This window comes from Gigantopelta aegis, chromosome 8, assembly GCF_016097555.1.
Source record: "Gigantopelta aegis isolate Gae_Host chromosome 8, Gae_host_genome, whole genome shotgun sequence".
Lineage (NCBI taxonomy): Eukaryota > Metazoa > Mollusca > Gastropoda > Neomphalida > Peltospiridae > Gigantopelta > Gigantopelta aegis.
The window spans coordinates 15,317,905-15,340,682 of record NC_054706.1 but is presented as its reverse complement, the minus strand read 5'-3'; the positions used below and the strand labels follow the sequence as shown (position 1 = coordinate 15,340,682).

The 22,778-nt window shown below is 36.2% G+C and overlaps 1 protein-coding gene across 1 annotated transcript in view; it reads right to left on the bottom strand.

The window, feature by feature from the left end:
* The window catches only part of LOC121379501 (CUB and sushi domain-containing protein 3-like), a 78,737-nt gene that overhangs the window by 17,825 nt on the left and 38,134 nt on the right, over window positions 1–22,778 (bottom strand). The window contains exons 2-10 of the mRNA XM_041508145.1: window positions 16,093–16,156; window positions 15,334–15,415; window positions 15,063–15,172; window positions 11,935–12,090; window positions 9,996–10,091; window positions 9,380–9,501; window positions 5,028–5,232; window positions 3,703–3,854; window positions 3,022–3,223 (exon numbers count right to left, since the gene is read on the bottom strand). Coding sequence (XP_041364079.1) covers window positions 3,022–3,223; window positions 3,703–3,854; window positions 5,028–5,232; window positions 9,380–9,501; window positions 9,996–10,091; window positions 11,935–12,090; window positions 15,063–15,172; window positions 15,334–15,415; window positions 16,093–16,156 — 1,189 coding nt within the window. The remainder of the gene's footprint in view (window positions 1–3,021; window positions 3,224–3,702; window positions 3,855–5,027; window positions 5,233–9,379; window positions 9,502–9,995; window positions 10,092–11,934; window positions 12,091–15,062; window positions 15,173–15,333; window positions 15,416–16,092; window positions 16,157–22,778) is intronic.

Here is a 22,778-nt window from a genome sequence, read left to right as displayed (position 1 = left end):
ACTCAGAATTTCCCATTCTGTTTTCTTTTCTTGTTTTTTTTAATCCCACCGCCCCCTTTCCTTTCTCTCCTTTGAATTCCATCTCATTTCTTCCAGATCTGGCAACTCCTCCTATTTTTCAACTTCTTTTGCTGTCCACTTCCACATCCCAGTCCTTGTCTCTCCAGCCGCGACATGTGCTTGTCTCTTGTGGCTATCTGTGCCACACACCTGTCATTCCCCATCAGCTTTTAGCTGTGGGCTTAGTCTGACCACTACGGGGAGTGTTCTGTAGTTACTTCTGGCACTTGTTCTGGCATATCGTTATTTTGACACATGATCAAAAGATGTGTAGACTACCCCAACCTAACAGCAGCAATGGATCTTTCATATGAACTTTTCCCATAGACAGGACAGCACACAGAATTTTCTGTCATCGTCAGCTATATAGGACAGAGCTACCCCATGAAAGAAAGATATGTAAGAAATCCTACATGGGATATCACACACTTGCGTTTAACATGACGTCGTTGGTAATATATGACATCATATTAATGTGTGATGATGACGTGAGGTCATTAGACACGGTTTTAAATTAATATTTTGTTATTAAAACCTTCATTTTAAAAGATATCTAGTTAATTGGTAGTGTTAAATTTTTTATGATAAAATGGTCAAATAAAAAAGTTACTTGTTCAACCAACCATCTTTTTCTGTTTGTGTAAAATAATGGTTTATTTACCTAATGAATGAGAGAAAAGACTCCATCATATGTGGTCATGTGTGGATAGAAAAAGTCCACCCTCGGTTTGGAAAATTTCAACCATGGGACTCGGCAATCCTCGTCCCAGGTTGAAACTTCCACCACCTCAGGTGTACTTTTTCTATCACACATGACCACATATGATGAAGTCTTTCAGTCTTTACCTACCAGTTGTAGGGCATGGGTTGGGACAGATAAAACCCAAAATATCCATCAAGGGCAATTGATCTCAGGACTCATCACACTTCGATATGTCATGATGATTACAAAATACATGAATAAAACATTGTGTAAGCTGCATTTTAGAGAAAAAGTTCATTTTACTTCCAAATATAAATGTTTTTGTATGTACGAAATTATTGGGAAGTAAAATCTAGTCTTGGTGTCTAGGAACATTCAGTCGATCAGAAACACTTTGTATATACACACACTGATATTCTTAACATGGAAATGCATTTTCATATGTAATTTTAGTCATTAAAAATGCTTTGTCCATCGGAAAAATGACCACAACAGCAGCAAACTCTTGAGAGTCATGTGGGATAGAAAAAGTACACCCTCGGTTGTGGAAATTTCGACCGTGGGACGTGGAAATCCTCGTCTTTTAGTCTTTAAATAATAATAATAGAACACAGATTGAGATTAATCTTGATAATAGCCTCTTTAGTTTTTTGTTTTTGAATGAGAAATACCTGGAAATGTTTAGATGTTTTCGACAAGTATTTTCAATTGACAACAATGGCAGAATGTCGTGGTCATTTTCAGCAACTGATAGCTGTTTGTGACAGCAGCTAATTTGATAATAAATGTGACCATTTTACCAACAACGAAAATCACAAAATATTGGGATATGAATCATACAATGGTCAGAAAAACACAGGTATTGGGAATAATGGTTATAAGTATTGAACATCTTGCCACAAATGCATATAAGTAAATGTGACTCTATTGATTTTTTGCCTGATTTTATCATAAAAATTAGAAAAGCCTACCGATTCACATTTTTTATGTATTTATAAAATATTTAAGTGAAAATATTTGTTTAAAAGTTATAAATTGTATGCCTCAATGTGGTTTTTGTCAAAAATGAATCCAGTAGTCAGGTTAAAATTAAACCAAATTAATGATTGAAAACTTTATGTCTGCATATTTTGGAAATAAATGAAAAAACTTTTCCCATAGACAGGACAGCACACAGAATTTTCTGTCATCGTCAGCTATATAGGACAGAGCTACCCCATGAAAGAAAGATATGTAAGAAATCCTACATGGGATATCACACACTTGCGTTTAACATGACGTCGTTGGTAATATATGACATCATATTAATGTGTGATGATGACGTGAGGTCATTAGACACGGTTTTAAATTAATATTTTGTTATTAAAACCTTCATTTTAAAAGATATCTAGTTAATTGGTAGTGTTAAATTTTTTATGATAAAATGGTCAAATAAAAAAGTTACTTGTTCAACCAACCATCTTTTTCTGTTTGTGTAAAATAATGGTTTATTTACCTAATGAATGAGAGAAAAGACTCCATCATATGTGGTCATGTGTGGATAGAAAAAGTCCACCCTCGGTTTGGAAAATTTCAACCATGGGACTCGGCAATCCTCGTCCCAGGTTGAAACTTCCACCACCTCAGGTGTACTTTTTCTATCACACATGACCACATATGATGAAGTCTTTCAGTCTTTACCTACCAGTTGTAGGGCATGGGTTGGGACAGATAAAACCCAAAATATCCATCAAGGGCAATTGATCTCAGGACTCATCACACTTCGATATGTCATGATGATTACAAAATACATGAATAAAACATTGTGTAAGCTGCATTTTAGAGAAAAAGTTCATTTTACTTCCAAATATAAATGTTTTTGTATGTACGAAATTATTGGGAAGTAAAATCTAGTCTTGGTGTCTAGGAACATTCAGTCGATCAGAAACACTTTGTATATACACACACTGATATTCTTAACATGGAAATGCATTTTCATATGTAATTTTAGTCATTAAAAATGCTTTGTCCATCGGAAAAATGACCACAACAGCAGCAAACTCTTGAGAGTCATGTGGGATAGAAAAAGTACACCCTCGGTTGTGGAAATTTCGACCGTGGGACGTGGAAATCCTCGTCTTTTAGTCTTTACATACCAGTTGTAGGGCACGGGTTGGGACAGATAAAACCCAAAATATCCACCAAGGGCAACTGATCTCAGGACTCATCACGCTTCGATCTGTCATGATGATTACAAAATACATGAATTAAACACTTGCCTTTTTTCACCCTCATGTTGATCCCATTGCCAGTGATGATTTTCATTCCCTTCAAAACGACTCTTGTTTTGTTGCTTGAAGAAATGTAGATAGGTGGAGACCGCAGGTCAGATGATGTTCTTATTGTCACTGGTTGCTCCATGTAGCTATCACCGTCGTAAATCAGCAACTCCCAATCTGACATCAGATCCACTTCAAGAATCTAATAATAAAGTAGCTGTGTAAGCTGCATTTCAGAGAAGACAAAAAGAAAAAGAAAAGAGTCAGATGAAGGAGGGGAAGAGGAGGTGAAGGGAGGGAGGGGAAGAGTGGGAGGGCCGGCGGACACTGTGCCCTAATGTTTGTACATGTAGTAGCTAAAACTTCATTTTACTTCCCAATGTAAATGTTTTTGTATGTACAAAATTATTGGGAAGTAAAATCTAGTCTTGGTGTCTAGAAACATTCAGGCAATCAGAAACACTTCGTATATAAAGACACTCAAATTCTTAATGCACTGTAATTTTAGTCATTAAAAATGTTTTGTCCATCGGAAAAATTACCACAACAGCAGCAAACCCTTGAGAGTCCCTTTAATGTCTTGGACAGTGTGATTGAACCTAGGCTGGATGTAAATAGAGAGATAATTACGGGTATGTCTAGATCCTGGTTTAAATTCTGTAAAAAGAATTCTGAAATTACCTCTAGTGTTAGAATGGAATCGGTATCTGTTGTGATGAGCCAATGACGAGAGAAACCATATGGAGGAGTGCTTGGGTAAAATGGAGAAGACAGATTTTGCCAGTTATCAGATGCTGTGATGTTTTGAACAGTTCTTGACAATTCAGGTACATCTGCAAATGTAATAAACATATAATATAATATGCTGTATCTATGCTAATATTGCTATTCATTATGTGAAAATGATTTTCTTAACCTTTTGACTACTGCAGGCGAGATGTCTCGCAAGCCAAGACTGTATACAGGCATACAGTGCATTCACTGACTATTTCCCACCATTTTGCACAAGACACTGACCGGAAATAATAATAGAACACAGATTGAGATTAATCTTGATAATAGCCTCTTTAGTTTTTTGTTTTTGAATGAGAAATACCTGGAAATGTTTAGATGTTTTCGACAAGTATTTTCAATTGACAACAATGGCAGAATGTCGTGGTCATTTTCAGCAACTGATAGCTGTTTGTGACAGCAGCTAATTTGATAATAAATGTGACCATTTTACCAACAACGAAAATCACAAAATATTGGGATATGAATCATACAATGGTCAGAAAAACACAGGTATTGGGAATAATGGTTATAAATACTGAACATCTTGCCACAAATGCATATAAGTAAATGTGACTCTATTGATTTTTTGCCTGATTTTATCATAAAAATTAGAAAAGCCTACCGATTCACATTTTTTATGTATTTATAAAATATTTAAGTGAAAATATTTGTTTAAAAGTTATAAATTGTATGCCTCAATGTGGTTTTTGTCAAAAATGAATCCAGTAGTCAGGTTAAAATTAAACCAAATTAATGATTGAAAACTTTATGTCTGCATATTTTGGAAATAAATGAAAAAAGTTTACTTTCTAAAGGCAGAAATATTTGATAATTCTGACTCATAGTCATCAGAGGAAACCCACTACATTTTTCCTAATGAAGCAAGGGATCTTTCATATGCACTTTCCCACAGACAGGAAAGCATATACCATGGCCTTTGTCCAGTTACTGTGCACTGGTTGGAATGAGATGAAAAAACAATCAGCTGAATGGATCCACCTAGGTGGTTCAATCCTGTAGCACAAGCACCTCAAGCGAGCATTTAACCGACTGAGCTAAATTCCGCCCCTAGACAGAAACAAGACAAAATAGTTGGGTGTTTTTAAATAATGGGAATGTTACCATTACAAATTAGTCAATAACAAAACAACTGAATATTAAGTACACATTATCCCTAGCACTTGGATACAAACCAACATATGTTTAACCCTATGGGTAATAATATGGATTACCTGATTGCCATGTGGCTACAAATCCAGACGACTCCACTGTTGCATCTGATCTGAATCTGATGATCAGAAAGTTGTTGAAGCTGTACACATCACGGTTGTCAGAATCACCTGATAAAGTCGTCAGTTTGGTACTACTATTCAGTGACTTTGATCCTCCCCACACCTCAATAATGTCACGATCCTTTTCTGTTCTCACTGTGGTGAACTAATGTAAAAGAAAAAGAAAGATCAAGGAGAGGAAAGGAATATTTGTTGAACAACACCTCAGCACATTTTAAACTAGGACTACAATATTGTTATTTTGGTAGTTGGTTGAGAGAAGGGGCGGGACGTAGCACAGTGGTAAAGTGCTCGCTTGATGCACAGTCGGTGTGGGATCGATCCCCGTCGGTAGGCCTATCGGGCTATTTCTCGTTCCAGCCAGTGCACCATGACTGGTATATCAAAGGCCATGGTATGTGCTATCCGGTCTGTGGGATGGTGCATATAAAAGATCCCTTGCTACTAATGGAAAAAAGTAGCAGGTTTCCCCTCTAAGTCTATATGTTTCATTTCTAAGACTATACATCAAAATTACCAAATGTTTGACATCTAATAGCTGATGATTAATAAATCAATGTGCTCTAATGATATTGTTAGACAAAACAAAAAACTTGGTCAAGAGAAAGAGAGGGGAAGTCTCCTAACTCCACATGACTATAATTTTATTATGTACTTCTACCAAATACGAATCCTGTGTAAACCAGGAAGTTATTCAGTGGTTCACTGTTGCACCCATAAATGTTCACCTCAATGCATGTTTTCAAAAAATAACAAAACTTCTACTTTAAAAATAATTTTTTTAAATTAAAAAATGTTTTTTTTTTAATTTGATGAACTTTAATTTTTTTGAATATTCAGATGAACATTCATAGATGCATCTACAAGTTTCATTTACAAAGTAATACCTATATTTCGCCTTTTGACCGAGTCCAAGCAAAACAAAGAGCAGCAAGGGTTCTATTATATACACACATTTCCATAGACCTGACAGTATTTTTCATATGGGTTTTGAGGGGCAGGACGTAGCCCAGTGGTAAAGCGCCCGCTCGATGTGTGGTCGGTCTGGGATTGATCCCCGTCAGTGGACCCATTGGGCTATTTCTCGTTCCAGCCAGTGCACTACGACTGGTATATCAAAGGTCGTGGTATGTCCTAACCTGTCTGTGGGATGGTGCATATAAAATATCCCTTGCTGCCAATTGAAAAAATAGTAGCTCATGAAGTGGTGACAGCGGGTTTCCTCTCTCAATATCTTTGTGGTCCTTAACCATATGTCTGACGCAGGGGTGGGGAAAAGCCCTTTTTTCCCGGTCTGGGACCGATTCTCGATCTCCGAGACCGAAATTATTTTTCAAAAACGTGTGTTTGCCGGTCCCACTTTTGTCATTCTTGTCGGTCCGAAGCACCTGTCCGTTTCTATTATAGGAACAAATTCCTATCCGTCAATTGGATCGGCCTGCCCAGACATTGGCATCTTGTGCATGATTTAAAATAATAATAAATAAATAAATAGTGATCAAAATTGACTGGTGTTTCTGACCGTCTGTGATTTTAAAGTCTGCCATAAGTCGGAGCTACAATCAATCTACTGCCACTAGGCTAGACATTTGTCAAAGCCGCTGTGCTGGTCACGAGATAAAACAGATGTTAACAATAGCATCATTCTTGGTGAGAAAGCTACCAAGGTATTACACTCCAATTAAAACAAAGAACCCAGAGTTTGCAACTGGTCACAATCAACACATGTTAACGCCTGTGTACGGAGCTCTGTCGGGTCGAGTGTCAGAGTCCGAGGCAAGAGGCTTTTGTGAAATACAAACTGCTTGAAATAGCATAAAATATACTGAAATAATCTATAAATGTGTTTCTTGTTGACTGTTCAATGTAGTGTATCAAATAATTATAAAGGACTTTAAAATTAAAAAAAAGGTTTACACCTCTTTTTAAAAAAAAGTGGGAGTGAGTTGGAATAGCTAAACCGGCTATCTTTAGAGCCAGGAGAGGTCAAATGTCATCCAATCGGCGATAACGTTATTAATTGCTTTGTCTAAACGTGTGCCAGCTCAAGTTGTCAAACGCTTCAACGGTGTTATTGTTTATTAATTTTCAGGACTACTGAATACTGGTACTTTTTATTCATATATGGGAGTTAAAATGCATAACTTTTATTCCTTTTTTATATTATTTATTCCATTATGTAAAATAAATATAATATTTATTTTTTGGCTGATGTGATCAAACATTTTGTTTTTCTTTCATGTTTTGATGTTTATCGTTTCGCGTTCATGATTCAAGATAAAAATATACAAATGCCACTATGATTGTGTTTTTAGAACACTATTTGGCAAATATCACCTTTTAAATGATTTTATAATTTTTATTTGTATTCCTTTCTTCTTATCCCTCTACCCCCCTACCCCCCGGTAGTGATGACATCAACGTGGGACCGATTGACAATTTTATTTTTCCCCACCCCTGGTCTGACGCCATGTAACCATAAAATAAAAAATGTGTTGAGTGTGTCGTTAAATAAAACATTCCCTTCCTTCGTATGTGTAACAAAACGATAAAATCGGAAACTGAAATATTTGGCTGTCCGCTGTATTTACGGAAAATAGCGGATAAAATACGGAGCTATAGTGCGTGGTGAAGTCTGATTGGCTATAACAAAGTTGTCAGATGCCATGCTTTTGAAGTAAAAGTCACTCCGAATTTCAGTTGTTGTATTTTCACTTTCCAGGTTAGTAAAACACAATGTACAGAAGACCTACACGTCCCACACCTTGGCAAAAACACAGTTTATGTAAATATATGTATAACAAGTTGACATGTCCAGTTAATTTGATGTTTTGTTAATAAATGGTTATCGCGAACGATGAGTCGCATGACCTTGGGGGTTGGTAAGTTATGTAGGATTATATTAGTACATATAAGTTTATGGTTTAGGGAAAATGATTTGTTGCTCCAAAATACTTTATTAATATGATACAGTGTAATTGTTGGATATTAAATATTGTATGTTTGTACTCGATTTAAAACAAGGGAAAATAACTTAATGAATACATGTAATTGCCTTGACTGATAGCGTATTGTGTAGGTCGATCGGTCTATATGATTGGTCAAGAATTACAGTCTAGCGTTATCAAGGGAAGTAATTTTAATGTTCGGAAGGGAAATAGAAATTTCAGTCTAGCGTTATTAAGGGAAGTAATTCTACTGTTTACATTTTAATGGTTCTATTCAGAAACTGAAGTGTGGTTTCAGTATTTAGTTATTTGAATTAATTGATCAAATAGGTTTGCGACTAAATGTCTATTCATTAGGTAAGCTGGAGTTAATTGAGTAAGAGTTAACCCCATATGGGTTAAAGTGGAGATTGAATATGTAGTTTAATGTCATGATTTTGTTAATTAAGAGTTAACCCCATATGGGCTAAAGTGAAGATTGATATTGTTGACAGAATGACTTGTTTATGGTCATGAAAAGTATCAAGTCCTATTGTGGAAATTGATTGTTTAGTCATCCAAGTGCGAGTGCACTATAATAAAAATACAGGTTAGATGCGTTAACCAAGCGTAGTAAATATTAGTGTTGAGGTCATATTAATGTTGATGTTGTAGTGCCTTGTGCATATTTATGTAACATAAATTGACATTGATAACAAAGTTGTCAGATGCCATGCTTTTGAAGTAAAAGTCACTCCGAATTTCAGTTGTTGTATTTTCACTTTCCAGCTTTCCAGGTGACTGGTATAATCGAAACCTTACATATGGGTTTTGATGTACCATATGTGTGGCACTCGATCCTGGGTATAAAGGCTGTAGCACTGAGCTACAGTCTGCTCCCAATGAGATCAAATTTGAAACATACTTTGTGATAATAAAAAATCCTCACAACTCCATCGGATTTTAAAATGGCTTTAAAAAAAACAGCTGAAGAGAAATATTTAATTGTTAATTGTTAAACAATAACACATCACTGATCATTCTAAACTTGTGTTGGCTTCCCGAGCACTACTAGTCAAGATACATCAAACTTTCTACAATGAGACATTTTGAGAAACTTGTACTAGCAGTGGCGGATCCAGAAAATCCATTTAGGGGGGGTCCCAAAGACATGAGGCAGAATGCCAATGAAACTTTGGGGGAGGTTTGGAGGGGATCGTAAAAAAGAAGAAATTAATATATAATAAAATTACAACCGTCGCAAAATTTAGCCCCCCCCCCCCCCCCCCTAGACCCGCCTTTGACTAGCATCCAGTTATGATTCACCATCAAAGTACTCAAAACCACAAGTGATTTATATATTACTGTTAATTTAAGCTGGGTTCCCACTGGGCCCTCAATGGTCCAAAAGCAGTCAGCATTGGGCTTGTATGAACCCTGGGTGATGGTTCCTGATGCACCAGTCTTGTAGAATGAACACCTGTTAGCTACAAATAAATAGCATTTAGGTAGGGGTTGTAGTACTGATATTTATGGGTCATAGTTTTGTTGAACACAAACACAAACGTTAACATGGTCGCCTATGGGATTTTATTTAGTATAGTCTTACCTTTATAGACTCATCAAATCAGTTATTGTAAAATGTTACTGATATATCAAAATAGCTCTTATCTAGATATCTACTTCTTGTGAAATTTTATATATACATCAATATAGCTCTTTTAACACTGCATAAATTACCATTAACATACTACCCATTGTTTATTTGATCCAAGTCGTATACAAGTATAATATATTAATCTTTTGATGCAGTAACTTATTAATACAATATTCAGATTGTTTAGCACCATTAACCTACAGGTACAACTGATCATAACACTAAAATTAAAAAAATATATATTTAAAGTTTTTAAAAAATAAAATAAAATAAAATAAAATCTATATTAATTATAGTGTAAATACAGTTTAGTCAATGACATACCACAGTTCATTTCATCCAAGTTGTTTGAACAGTCATTTATCCCATCACAAAACCATTTGGTATTAATGCACTTTCCATTTCCACAGTCGGATGTTCCTAAAATGAAAACATATTCACAAGTAAAACTAATGTATATTATATATTCGCAAGTAAAGGAAGTTTTATTTAGTGTAACCTTGCAAACTGCAAACTGTAACTACAGTCTGCAAAACTGAGGGTTGCTAATCAACATTATTTACTTATCTTAAAACTATGGGTTACTAAGCAACATTATTTACTTATCTCAAAACTGAGGGTTGCTAATCAACAGTATTTACTTATCTCAAAATATGGGGTTGCTAATAAACATAATTTACTTATCTAAAAACTGAGGGTTGCTAATCAACATTATTTACTTATCTCAAAACAGGGGGTTGCTAATAAACATTATTTACTTTTCTCAAAACTGAGGGTTGCTAATAAAACAGTATTTATTTACCTCAAAACTGAGGGTTGCTAATCAACATTATTTATTTATCTCAAAACTGAGGGTTGCTAATCATCACTATTTACTTATCTCAAAACTGAGGGTTGCTAATCAACATTATTTACTTATCTCAAAACTGAGGGTTGCTAATCAACATTATTTACTTACCTCAAAACTGAGGGTTACTAATCAACATTATTCACTAACCTCAAAACTGAGGGTTGCTAATAAACATTATATGATTATTTATTTATCTCAAAACTGAGGGTTGCTAATCAACATTTACTTATCTTAAAACTGAGGGTTGCTAATCAACATTAATTACTTATCTCAAAACTGGGGGTTGCTAATAAACATTATTTACTTATCTCAAAACTGAGGTTTGCTAATAAACATTTACTTACCTCAAAACTGGGGGTTGCTAATCAACATTATTTATTTATCTCAAAACTGAGGGTTGCTAATAAACATTATTTACTTATCTCAAAACTGGGGGTTGCTAATAAAACAGTATTTACTTATCTCAAAACTGGGGGTTGCTAATAAACATTATTTACTTATCTCAAATGCCAAGTGCTATCCTATTTTTTACAGGTAAATAAAATATAATGTATTACACATTTTATATGTATTGACCAAGAAGATTGATACATTGTTGTTTGTAGATCAGTTTCATTGCAAAATGTTAACTTTATCAGCAGTAAAACTAATTTGGTGTACTTAATTGACTGGTGATTATTTGCATTACGCCTACAGTGTGTTAGGATAGCAAAGCATTGAGTACCATGCAGTGTTAGACCCAGTGGTTTTCCGTGGAAAACGGACGGAATTCATGGAATTCCCATTGTGAAACGGAATTACGATTTTCCGCGAAGTTTAAAAAATTAATACCATTTTACTATTGCCACACACTGTAAAACTGATGATTGGCCCGTATGCAGTACACGTAGTGTCGTATTTACCGGTGCTACATTCAGCCAGACCGAGCGGAAAAACGTAAACCAAATGGCCATGTTGGGAACTAAATACGTCGCGAATGTTAGCGAAACGTTTGCTGACTGAACTTGGGACTTGTTCACTGCTTAGTCTGTTGCGCCTGTGCAGACGGGACAGGGGTTTTGGGGGGGGGGGGTGTTTCAGGAGTAAGTTCAGTCAGCGGTTTGTCGCTAACGTTTGTCATGGAAGACTGATTTTTACGTTTTGTTAACACTGAGCCCCGTTGAATTTATCACAGATCAATATTTTCAGAATAGATTTTGAACTTCCAAGAAATGTGCTGTATTCACCATTTCCACCGCTTTTGGAAGAACAGCACACACACACAATATAAATAGTTTTGTTGTAGAAGTACATTAAACTTTAAAATATCTATTATTACTGTCAAGACTATTAGAATTATTACTGACCATTATACTTACTAACTATAACAATAATAATATTAATTATTAAAAATAAAAACTAACAAAACCATACCATTGATGCATGCTGGCTTCTTACAAATGAATGGCAATAACTCTTTGCAGCTTGTGACTTTCCACAGTCCATTTTCACCAACAGAAACACAGGCGCCATCTTGAGTGCCTTCTGGCGGCTGATTATTACCCCAAATACCATCACACTTTGTAGAATCTATAGTTTAAATAAAGAAACAAAAAACTTGTATAATTACAGGGACTAAAGCCAGTCCTTGAAATTCCTGACAGAGCAGTGCCACCAAAAAAGGTTTATGCGAAATTGATTTGCACTGGTATTTTTATCATTAAATTACCAGTATCAGATATTTACTCTTTTTTTTTTATTAAAGTGAGTCTGAACCAAAATGTTAACAACTACCAAAAATTGCTCTCCTACCTTTATTTTTCGTTAGATTTTACTCACATTTTGTCTAGACAGAAATCTAGGAAAAACCATTGCAATGACACAGATTCAACGTACTAGATGATAACCATGTCATCAATATCGACTTCGCTGAGATCGCATTGGTCAAAAAGCATGTAATTTTGTGCCGGCTGCCATTTTGACTTTTTATGGAATATTCTCCAAGAGGGGTGAAAGTATTAGCCCGAGTACTCTGACTGTAAGAGAGCTAGACGGACATTTGGACATAAACACGCTCTCATTACAGTCAGAGACCAACCTATGTCTTTTTTTGGCAATTCCTGACTACCAAACGGTAGGCAACGAGTCCCGCTCTAATACCTCAACAATCCTATGTTTGACGTCAAATACCTTTACATCAATCATTTTCGAGTTAAGTGATACAAAAAAATCCACATATTAATCACTAATACACTTACTACAGAAAGAAACCCGACAGCACCCACATTCAGCTACGCTTCGTGACACTCCGTCGCAACAATTGCAAAGCTCGGCTATCTATTTCGAGACGTAGACCACGTGATCGCGCACTGGGCGATTCCGCCTTGTGCAGCAGTTACAGGGGCCGTCTCATATCAAGCAAAGTTACAACATGGAAGAGTTGGCTAATGCCGTTTTGGATGAATTTGGATTTCATTACGTCATTAAACCAAAACAATTACACATTATTGATTCCATTTTGAATTTGAAGGATACATTTGGGGTGTTATCGACAGGATACGGCAAAAGTATGTGCTACGTACTGCCTCCTCTTATGAGACGACCCCTGTAACTGCTGCACAAGGCGGAATCGCCCAGTCTCGAAATTGATCGCCGAGCTTTGTAATTGTTGCGACGGAGTGTCACGAAGCGTAGCTGAATGTGGGTGCTGTCGGGTTTCTTTCTATAGTATGTGTATTAGTGATTAATATGTAGATTTTTTTGTATCACTTAACTCGAAAATGATTGATGTAAAGGTATTTGACGTCAAACATAGGATTGTTGTGGTATTAGAGCGGGACTCGTTGCCTACCGTTTGGTAGTCAGGAATTGCCAAAAAAAGACATAGGTTGGTCTCTGACTGTAATGAGGGCGTGTTTATGTCCAAATGTCCGTCTAGCTCTCTTACAGTCAGAGTACTTGGGCTATGAAAGTATATGATTTAATCTAACAACGTCATAATGAAGTGGATCTGATGTCAGATTGGGAGTTGTTAATTTACTAACTTTGCCATCACAAGATGATCTGAATTTTCTACTGTCCGAACCAAGATGTTAAAAACTACAAAAAATTACTCTCCTACCTTTAATTACCGTTACATTTCCGCCAAATTTTAGTAAGGTGTCAAATGCCTGTGCACCCACGACTGACGACATCAATAACAATCTGGCAGTAACAAATAATTGTTGAACTGCATAAATAAATATAACATTTATACTTTCTGTAACGTCAAATTACATCTTAATTTTCAATTCTCCATTATTCGCTCCCATTCGAAACATTTTGAAATAAAAAAGCAAGTAGGTCTAGCTTTCTGCAAAGAATGTTTACACTGGAACAGCGTCTGACGTCACAGTCACTCACAGCCAGTGATGTAGATCTTCAGGTCGCACATAAACTTGAGTTTTATTTTCATAGAAAAGGGTACAAAAATTGAAATGTTGTGACTCAACACACTATGAAATATAATCAAAGTATTTTATTTAAAATTTGGAAATACATAACTTTTAGACTGAATATGCCATCCCAAGATGCTTTCGGGCACCTGATATTGTCCGATTTCCGGTAGTAGTTTCTACACGATAACACTAATACTTTCTATACCGCTTTTGACTGAAACATATTACAAAAATATAACTTGAAAGGGGTTGCATAATTAAAAAAACAATAATAATAATAAAAAATATAAAACTATCAGGTTACTACGTTTTGATATCGTGGGTATTTGGCGAGGTTCGATAATTGTGTAATAGGCTCGCTGAAGTTCGCCTGTTAGGCCTACACCGTTTTCTAAACCTCGTCAAATAACCTCGATTTCAAAACGCAGTAGGCCTACTTAACCTGATATTTTATATTTATTGTGTTCGAAGCCAAAACAAGGGTGCGAAAAGTGCCTGTCGTCGACCTTAGATAATATACTAGTCACAACAAGTTAAGGGCCAGTATTAAATTTTACCTTACTTTTTTTGTTTGGTTGCCGGTGGAAAGCGTAGGCCTATGACAAATGCTTATAAAATCAAGAATGCTTGACTTTTAAAACGTTTTTCCTGTTTTGACCAATCAGGTAACCAGCCTGAAAATTGCATGGTGCATGTGAAACTACTTTTTTTATATCAACAATAATTTTCATGTCATCAATTGTCATGTTTCATCACTGGCTAGTGGCGTAGAAAGGTGCCAAAAAGTGGTGTGTGTGTGTGTGGGGGGGGGGGGGGGGGGGGGGGGGCACACGCACATGTACATACATTTAATGTTTAATTTTTATTATATTATGATAAAATTCTTCTTTTTTTCTCCTAGTCTGTCATTCTGCAGTAACAGGGCAAATTGGCGTCCTCTAACTTTAGTACTGAATAAATCGGTTAAAAAACCCCTCAACGTGATCTAGGAAGCGCTTCTTGCGATCTTCTTATTTGATATTTCGAGTTTAGTTGTACAGGATGGCTTAATTCGTAGTTATCTATAATAATAGATAATAGTAATATAATCATGTTTATTTTCGACTCTTTTGCTTCCATTATTACCTGAATATTTTTGTCCATTCCAAAACCTGGTCCAGGAAACGATTCTAGCAAACTCAGCGATCTTCTTATTTTCAATGTCATCGTCTATTTTTAAAGACATAGTACCCAGGCTGAAAAATGTAACAGAGTTCCAAACAGTTTTAGATGAAAATATATAATAATAAGACATTCACGCATAGTGAGTGGGGAGGAGGTAGAACTCGCCCTTTAAATAAAAAAAAGAGTTATTTAGTAAAATAAATAGATTATGTCGACCAGTCTAAGTTCTTACTTTTCACATGTTTTCTCAGCGTCTTCAAATTCCATTTTAAAATCCGCCAGGAAATAGCAATTAGTTTCAAAAGACTTCCATCCTGTAATTAAACATTAAAAAAAAAAAATTATATATATATATATATACATGCAACTGTCATTCGAAGGTATTGCTTCTTTTAAAAAACCCCATCTTGTTGACTATATATAGAGTAGAGTTGTATTTAAAGCTATGGAAAGGTATGATGGACTGCAGAATAGTGGGGGGGGGGGGGGGGGGGGGGGGGGGGGGGACTGGATATCGTATTTTTTATTTATCAAGAAGTGGCATTTTTTTATTATTATTATTTAAAACAATATTAACATCTCCGTCATTCCGACACTCAACAAAAAACAACAACATTATATTCATCCACTAAACACTGAATTTTGGGGGCAGACACTTCGAGTTTACTGATAAAACTGATATACATGTAAGCAGGATATCAACACACCCAGGCAGTACACCAATAAAACGTTTGGCTCCTCACGTTTAATCTACCTGCAATGTACCATTTTTGAGGGTACCTTGCACTGGTTTCACCCTGTTGTGTAGGCCTATATGTAATAAACTTGCAAGCAGTCAAGTACAGTGGCGGATCCAGAAAATCCATTTAGGGGGGCCCCAGTGACATAAGGCGGAATGCCAATGGAACTTTGGTGGAGGTCGCAATATTACTACCAATCAGAGCTATAGCTGCTTAAACTCCGTAAATACAACAACCTTGTGATCACTTACCTTGTGGACATCCGAACGCCAGCTGTCCGAGTGTGGTGTACTGTAATTCTTCACCTGCTAGTGACTGAAATTGAAAAATGGCAAAAACATGTAAACTTTTACTTAACGTTCAGTTAAACAATTTTAAATAGTGGGTCACAATTTTTTTTAAATTTATTATTATTATTATTATTATTTTACTGACATCATGAAATATATAAAATATGCACACACAGACATGTACGCAAACAGACACGCACACAGACACAACGCATACACACATACACACACACACACACACACACACACACACATGCCTACACAATAAATACACAAACGCATGAATGAATGAATGAATGTTTAACGACACCCCAGCACGAAAAATACATCGGCTATTGGGTGTCAAACTATGGTAATGCAAATAAATAAAGTGATGATCAACATCAATATAAAAATTCAAGGTTTAAACAAAAACAGTGTAAAGAACTGTGCATAAATACAAATACAAATACAAATATCACAGAATTTTACGGACACCGAATCTTACTCTAAACTTCAATTTGTGCTGTATTGGCCATTCTCAAAGAGAATGTTACACCCCTGCACCACGGTGAGGTTACAGCACGCGCAGGGGCACACAAACGCATAGGCCTACACAACACAACACACACACACACACACACACACACACACACAGGCGTACGGGCTTCCAGATTTGTAGTGGGTAGGCTGGTTTTTGCCCGATTCAAAACGAAAATGTATATTTATTCATATTTGCATTACTACCAAACAGCTATATATAGGGTTGTAAATGAATCCGAAGGATTACAACTAATCATAAGCGGACGAGGCAGTTGCTGGAGCAAAACCTTAAAATTGGGCAGAAATGATATGAGATATTCGGGCAAAATGTGCTAAACTGAGACCTTTTTGCCATGTATTCCCATCATTCTACCCTCATAATTAGTTGTAATCCATGTAAAAATGCCAATCTGATTAAAATTAGCTATTAGCTCTACTGGGTCTAGCTAGCAGATCTAACAGCATTGCGTGGACTCCCATGTCCAGGTGACATTTCATTTATAAATAACAATTTAAATATCGACCAATTACACTTCGCCTTTTATAGCGTTATTCGGGAGCATACAAATTCAAAAAATATCGGGCAAGACTATTTATGCAATAGGCGAACTTGTTGGTCTATTTCAACATTGAAAAAACAGGGGAAAAAGTGCAGTAATAAACTTTGGATTGTATACTAGTATAAACAGATTTTATGGCTATACCATCACGGTTTGGTTTTCGTCTTGAAACGAATTTTATATTGCAATTAGTTTCCGGCATACTTCGTAATTCACCCGAATTTTTTCGTATACCCTCGGCATAATACCGAATTTTTTCAAATTCTTTTCAAATCACTGGCATGATTTTGCTAGTAAGGTTTTGATTGGTCGAATGAAAGGTCGACTGGACATGAGCTCCAACGGGCTGCTGTTAGATCCACATGTAATAGTGGAGCTAATTTTAATTAGATTGGTAAAAATGCGTAGTGATTCGTTTACAATCCTATATAGCTGTTTGTTAGTAATGCTAACATGTTGTTATTCAGATTCGGGTATTTTCGTTTAATTCGGGTAAAAACCAGCCTACCCAACCCCCAACCCCCTTACAAAAATGGGAGCCCGTACGCCTATGTAACTAATTGCCGGTAGAATGATGGAAATCCCCCCCCCCCCCCCCCCCCCCCGCTCCCCCTCTCGTATGCGTATGCACACATATACCTGTTATTGATGTTGCTATTGTTATGGCATGTACATGATTCGAATGCGATAGTTGGATCTGCCAAAATTAGAATTTTACATGTAGGTGTGTGTGCAGGGTGGGTGGCATTTCTTCTTTTTTTTCATGGTGATTTCTTTTTTTGTTTGTTTTCTTTTCTTTATTTATTTTTATTTATTTTTATTTTTTTTGGGTTTTTTTTGGGGGTTTTTTTTTCACCGATCAAGAAGATAATTTTGAGTGTAAATGTTCGTTCAAAAAGAGCAAAGAATATTGTTAATTTATATAACTTTTTCACGTTATTGCAGCATATAATATACAGTAACGGCAAGGTGAACAATATATATATACCTCAACCCTACCGGCTGTACGACAAAATTCAAACTGTTTTATATGAAGCAAATATGTGCATGGTGATCGAAAATGTTTATTTGTGCACACCACCATTAACTACTCCATGCAGAACAGTATACTTGTTATGACAGAATATATTCTGTAAAAAATACGGCAATATTTAGAGTCACAAGATTACTAGATTTAGGGAGTACTTTCCCCTGACAAGTACCTTGCAGAAAACCCAAGATAGGTCAACCACGAAAAGTTTCAGTTAGCCACACTCATGTTGTCAAGTGCCAGTGGCAGCCACACTCATGTTGTCAAGTGCCAGTGGCAGTGTACCACTTGCATGATTGTTATCAATTAGTACAAAATAGAACAAGTAACTTCAAGCCACTGGGTTATTTAAATATATACTACGGAGACTAAACTACTTATACAAGTTATACCCATCAACCTGCTAATTTTAATTAGATTGTATACCCATCGAATGAATGAAGGAAAGAATGAATGTTTAACGACACCCCAGCACAAAAATACACATCGGTTATTGGGTGTTACAAATGGTTCGAAGAACGATTTTAAAAGGCATATCAGAATTTTGTATTATTATTTTTTTATTTATTTTTTTATGACGAACTATTTTCTAAACAGGACTATATTAAGACGGCAGATGGTGGTGTGGTGACATACACACACAAAGGCGTATAATATCTTCCTTGCTATGAAGTTAAGGTTAAAGTTAATGTTTGTTTTGTTTAACGACACCACTAGAGCACATTGATTAATTAATCATCGGCTATTGGATGTCAAACATTTGGTAATTCTGACACGTAGTCAGCAGAGGAAACCCGCTATATGTTTCCTAATGCTGCAAGATAATTTTTATATGCACTTCCCCACACACAGGAAACAATCTTACAAACCAAACTCTATGGAGGAGAACTGGAGAAGACAGCTTATTTCAGACACTGTGAAAAAACATCCACGTGTTTCTCCACTGTGAACATAAAAACAACAACACAACAACACAATAGACGTTACACAAGAAAGACAAAAAGAAAACGCTAGTTGCCTGCACATATTAGATGAAATACAGACGTGCCCTTGCTGAAGGCAAACGTCGCACCTGCATATCAAGGATACCAAGGTCACTGCCCCCCAACACCAAGGTCACACACCTGTACACCAAGACTCAAGGTCACACACCTGCACACCAATGTCGCACACCTGCACCAAGGTCATTGTCTCCTACCAACGTCACGTGATCACGAAAAAGTAGGTCATGGCGCTCGGTAGGCCCTTATACTACTACGGTGGGCCCATTGGGCTATTTCTCGTTCCAGCCAGTGCACAACAACTTGTATATCAAAGGCCGTGGTATGTGTTATCCTGTCTGGTATGGTGCATAGTATAGCTGTAACGAAGACACCAAGTGGCGAATACGATACGTATCACGAATATGGGGTATCGAACACGAATAAATATTCACGAATAACAATAATTACAGTGAATCCACCAGTACTATACTACTAACTTGCTGAATGAAGCAACCACCAGTGAACAAAAGTCAAAAATAACATTTAAATACAGTAGTAGGATATTGGAATGTTACACGTTAAAAATTAAATGTCAGTTATAAAAACAAAATTATAATAAAAAGAAAATCAACAGCGGATAGCCTGTATTCGGTATTCGTTAGTATATCGTTGCAGCTCTAGTGTGTGTGTGTGTATATATATATATATATATATATATATATATATATATATATATATATATATATATATATATATATATATATATATATATATCCCTTGCTACTAATGGAAAAATGTACCGGGATTCTTCTCTAAGACTGTATGTCAAAATTACCAAATGTTTAATATATAATAGCTGATGAGGGGCCGAGACGTTGCCCAGTGGTAAAGCACTTGCTTGATGCACGGTCGATCTTAGATCGATCCCTGTCGGTGGGCCCATCGGGCTATTTTTCGCTTCAGCCAGTGCACCATGACTGGGATATCAAAGTCCGTGGTTTGTGCTATCCTGCCTATGTTGCATATAAAATATCCTTTGCTACTAATGGAAACATGTAGCGGGTTTCCTTTCTTAGACTACATGTCAAAATTACCAAATGTTTGATATCCTATAGCTGATGATTAATAAATCAATGTGCTCTAGTGGTGTCGTTAAAAAATGACTGATGATCATTTTGGATATACCGATGTGATGATCAATTATAATAATCCATAATCGATTGCCGCGGAAAATGTTAGCTGTAATCGTTCCTCCAGTTTTGTTTAGATGATGGAACTGATTTAAATATGTTGGGTTGGTGTTTGTTTTCATGTGTATATTAACAAAGAATAATGTGTTAAATATTTATTAGAGGTAAAATTAGCGATTTGTAGGCACTAGCACGATGAACATGACAATAGGTGCATTTCCCTTTTAATTCAGATCCTTATGTTTATATAATTATAACAGATTGTATTATCGAACGCTGATTGATTGGTACAGACCGATAGTCGATAATTAAAAATTAAATTCTAATATATGGAAGGAAATGTTTTATTTAACGACGCAGTCAACACATTTCGTCCACGGTTATATGGCGTCGGACATATGGTTAAGGGCCACATAGATATTGAGAGAGGAAACCCGCTGTATTTTCGATTAGCAGCAAGGGAGCTTTTATATGCACCATTCCACAGACATGAAAGTACATACCACAGGCTTTGGTGTACCAGTCGTGGTGCACTGGCTGGAGCGAGAAATAGCCCAATGGACCCACTGACGGGGATCGAAATTCCAACCGATTCTCAACACTAATTCAAAGCAACAAACAGCTTCATTTTCATTCAAGTTTTTCCAAAATAGCTTTTCATAATGGAAAAATCGGAGAACATCTTCATCTGTGGCACCATGCATGACTGACAAAGCAAAACACCTTTGTCAGGACTTTGTATAGTTAGAAAGGTGTACCAGGAAGAGGCATAACCGAATCGTGACGTCATGAAATGTAACACACACTGAAATGTAATACCTTATAATTATGAACTCATCAACACTTAATTTATTACGAATTACCAACATCTCTTTTCAAAGCCATTAGATCTTTAAAACGTAGTGAAGAAACAACCATGAATTAAGGCTACGATGAAGTATAACTCCAATATACTGATTCCTGAAATATAATTATAATCGGTCTACAGGCTGCAAAATATTTTAGTATAGTACCCTGAGTGAGTGCCCGCAAGGCTCAATGGGTAGGTGTAAACCACTTGCACCGACCAGTGATCCATAACTGACAATGGTTTGTGCTATCCTGCCTCTGTGGGACGCAAATTATGCGTAACCTATTTAATTTCAGATTACGCGAACGAAAAGTGGGTTACACAATTTCGACTTGCGCGAACAAAATAATCGTTCGTGCAATATTTAGAAACCTATTCCAATAACGTTTGTTTTCTATATTTGGAAATATGGATTTTTCTTTTCTTCTTTTCTCTCTGTCTATCTGTTTAATTTCTTTTTTATTATATATTTAGTCTGTCATTAATTTTGTGCTCCAAATTTGACTGTTTCAGTTAACTAGTAATTTTATTGAATGCACTTTATATTTATGTATCTATTGTAAGATAATGATTTCATGGCCCCAACCCTGACATTATCAATATATAAATATCTGGGACAATAAATATATTTTAAAAAAACAAAAAAACACACAAAAAAAAAAACCCCCATTATTCTCACCATGGTTACCGTGATGTGAAAGAATGAACTAACAGGATAGAGAGACAAAAAAAGAAAAAAAGAAAGGAAATGTCTTGTCTCATGACATTCCTGACCACGCCCATTGGGTTATTTATCATCCCAACCAGTGATATTGTTTTCTATTGTCAACCCATGCAGCGAGACATATCTACGTTCAATTTCACAACAATGAAGGAAGGAAATGTTTTATTTAACGACGCACTCAACACATTTTATTTACGGTTATATTGCGTCGGACATATGGCTACGGACCACACAGATATTGAGAGAGGAAACCCGCCGTCGCCACATCAAAGGCTACTCTTTTCGATTAGCAGCAAGGGGTATTTTATATGCACCATTCCTCAGACAGGATAGTACATACCATGGCCTTTGTCATACCAGGTGTGCAGCACTGGCTGGAACGAGAAATAGCTCAATGGGCCCACCGACGGGGATCGATCCCACACCGACGGCGCATCAAGCGAGCGCTTTACCACCGGGCTACGTCTAGCCTCCCCCCTTCACAACAATGAGGATTACAGCTAAACTTCTATAAAGGCACTAATATAACAATCAGCTCATAATAAAGTGCACACATAATTAAGAAATTTAGCATCAAGTATTGTCTTTATCTACCAGTTGCATGGTTGTTAAAGTTAAAGTTGTTCTGTTTAACGACACCACTAGAGCACAATGATTAATTAATCATCAACTATTAGATGTTAAACATTTGGTAATTCTGACATGTAGTCATCAGAGGAAACCCGCTACATTTTTTTATTAGCAGCCAGGAATCTTTTATATGCACTTTCACACAGAGAGGAAAGCAC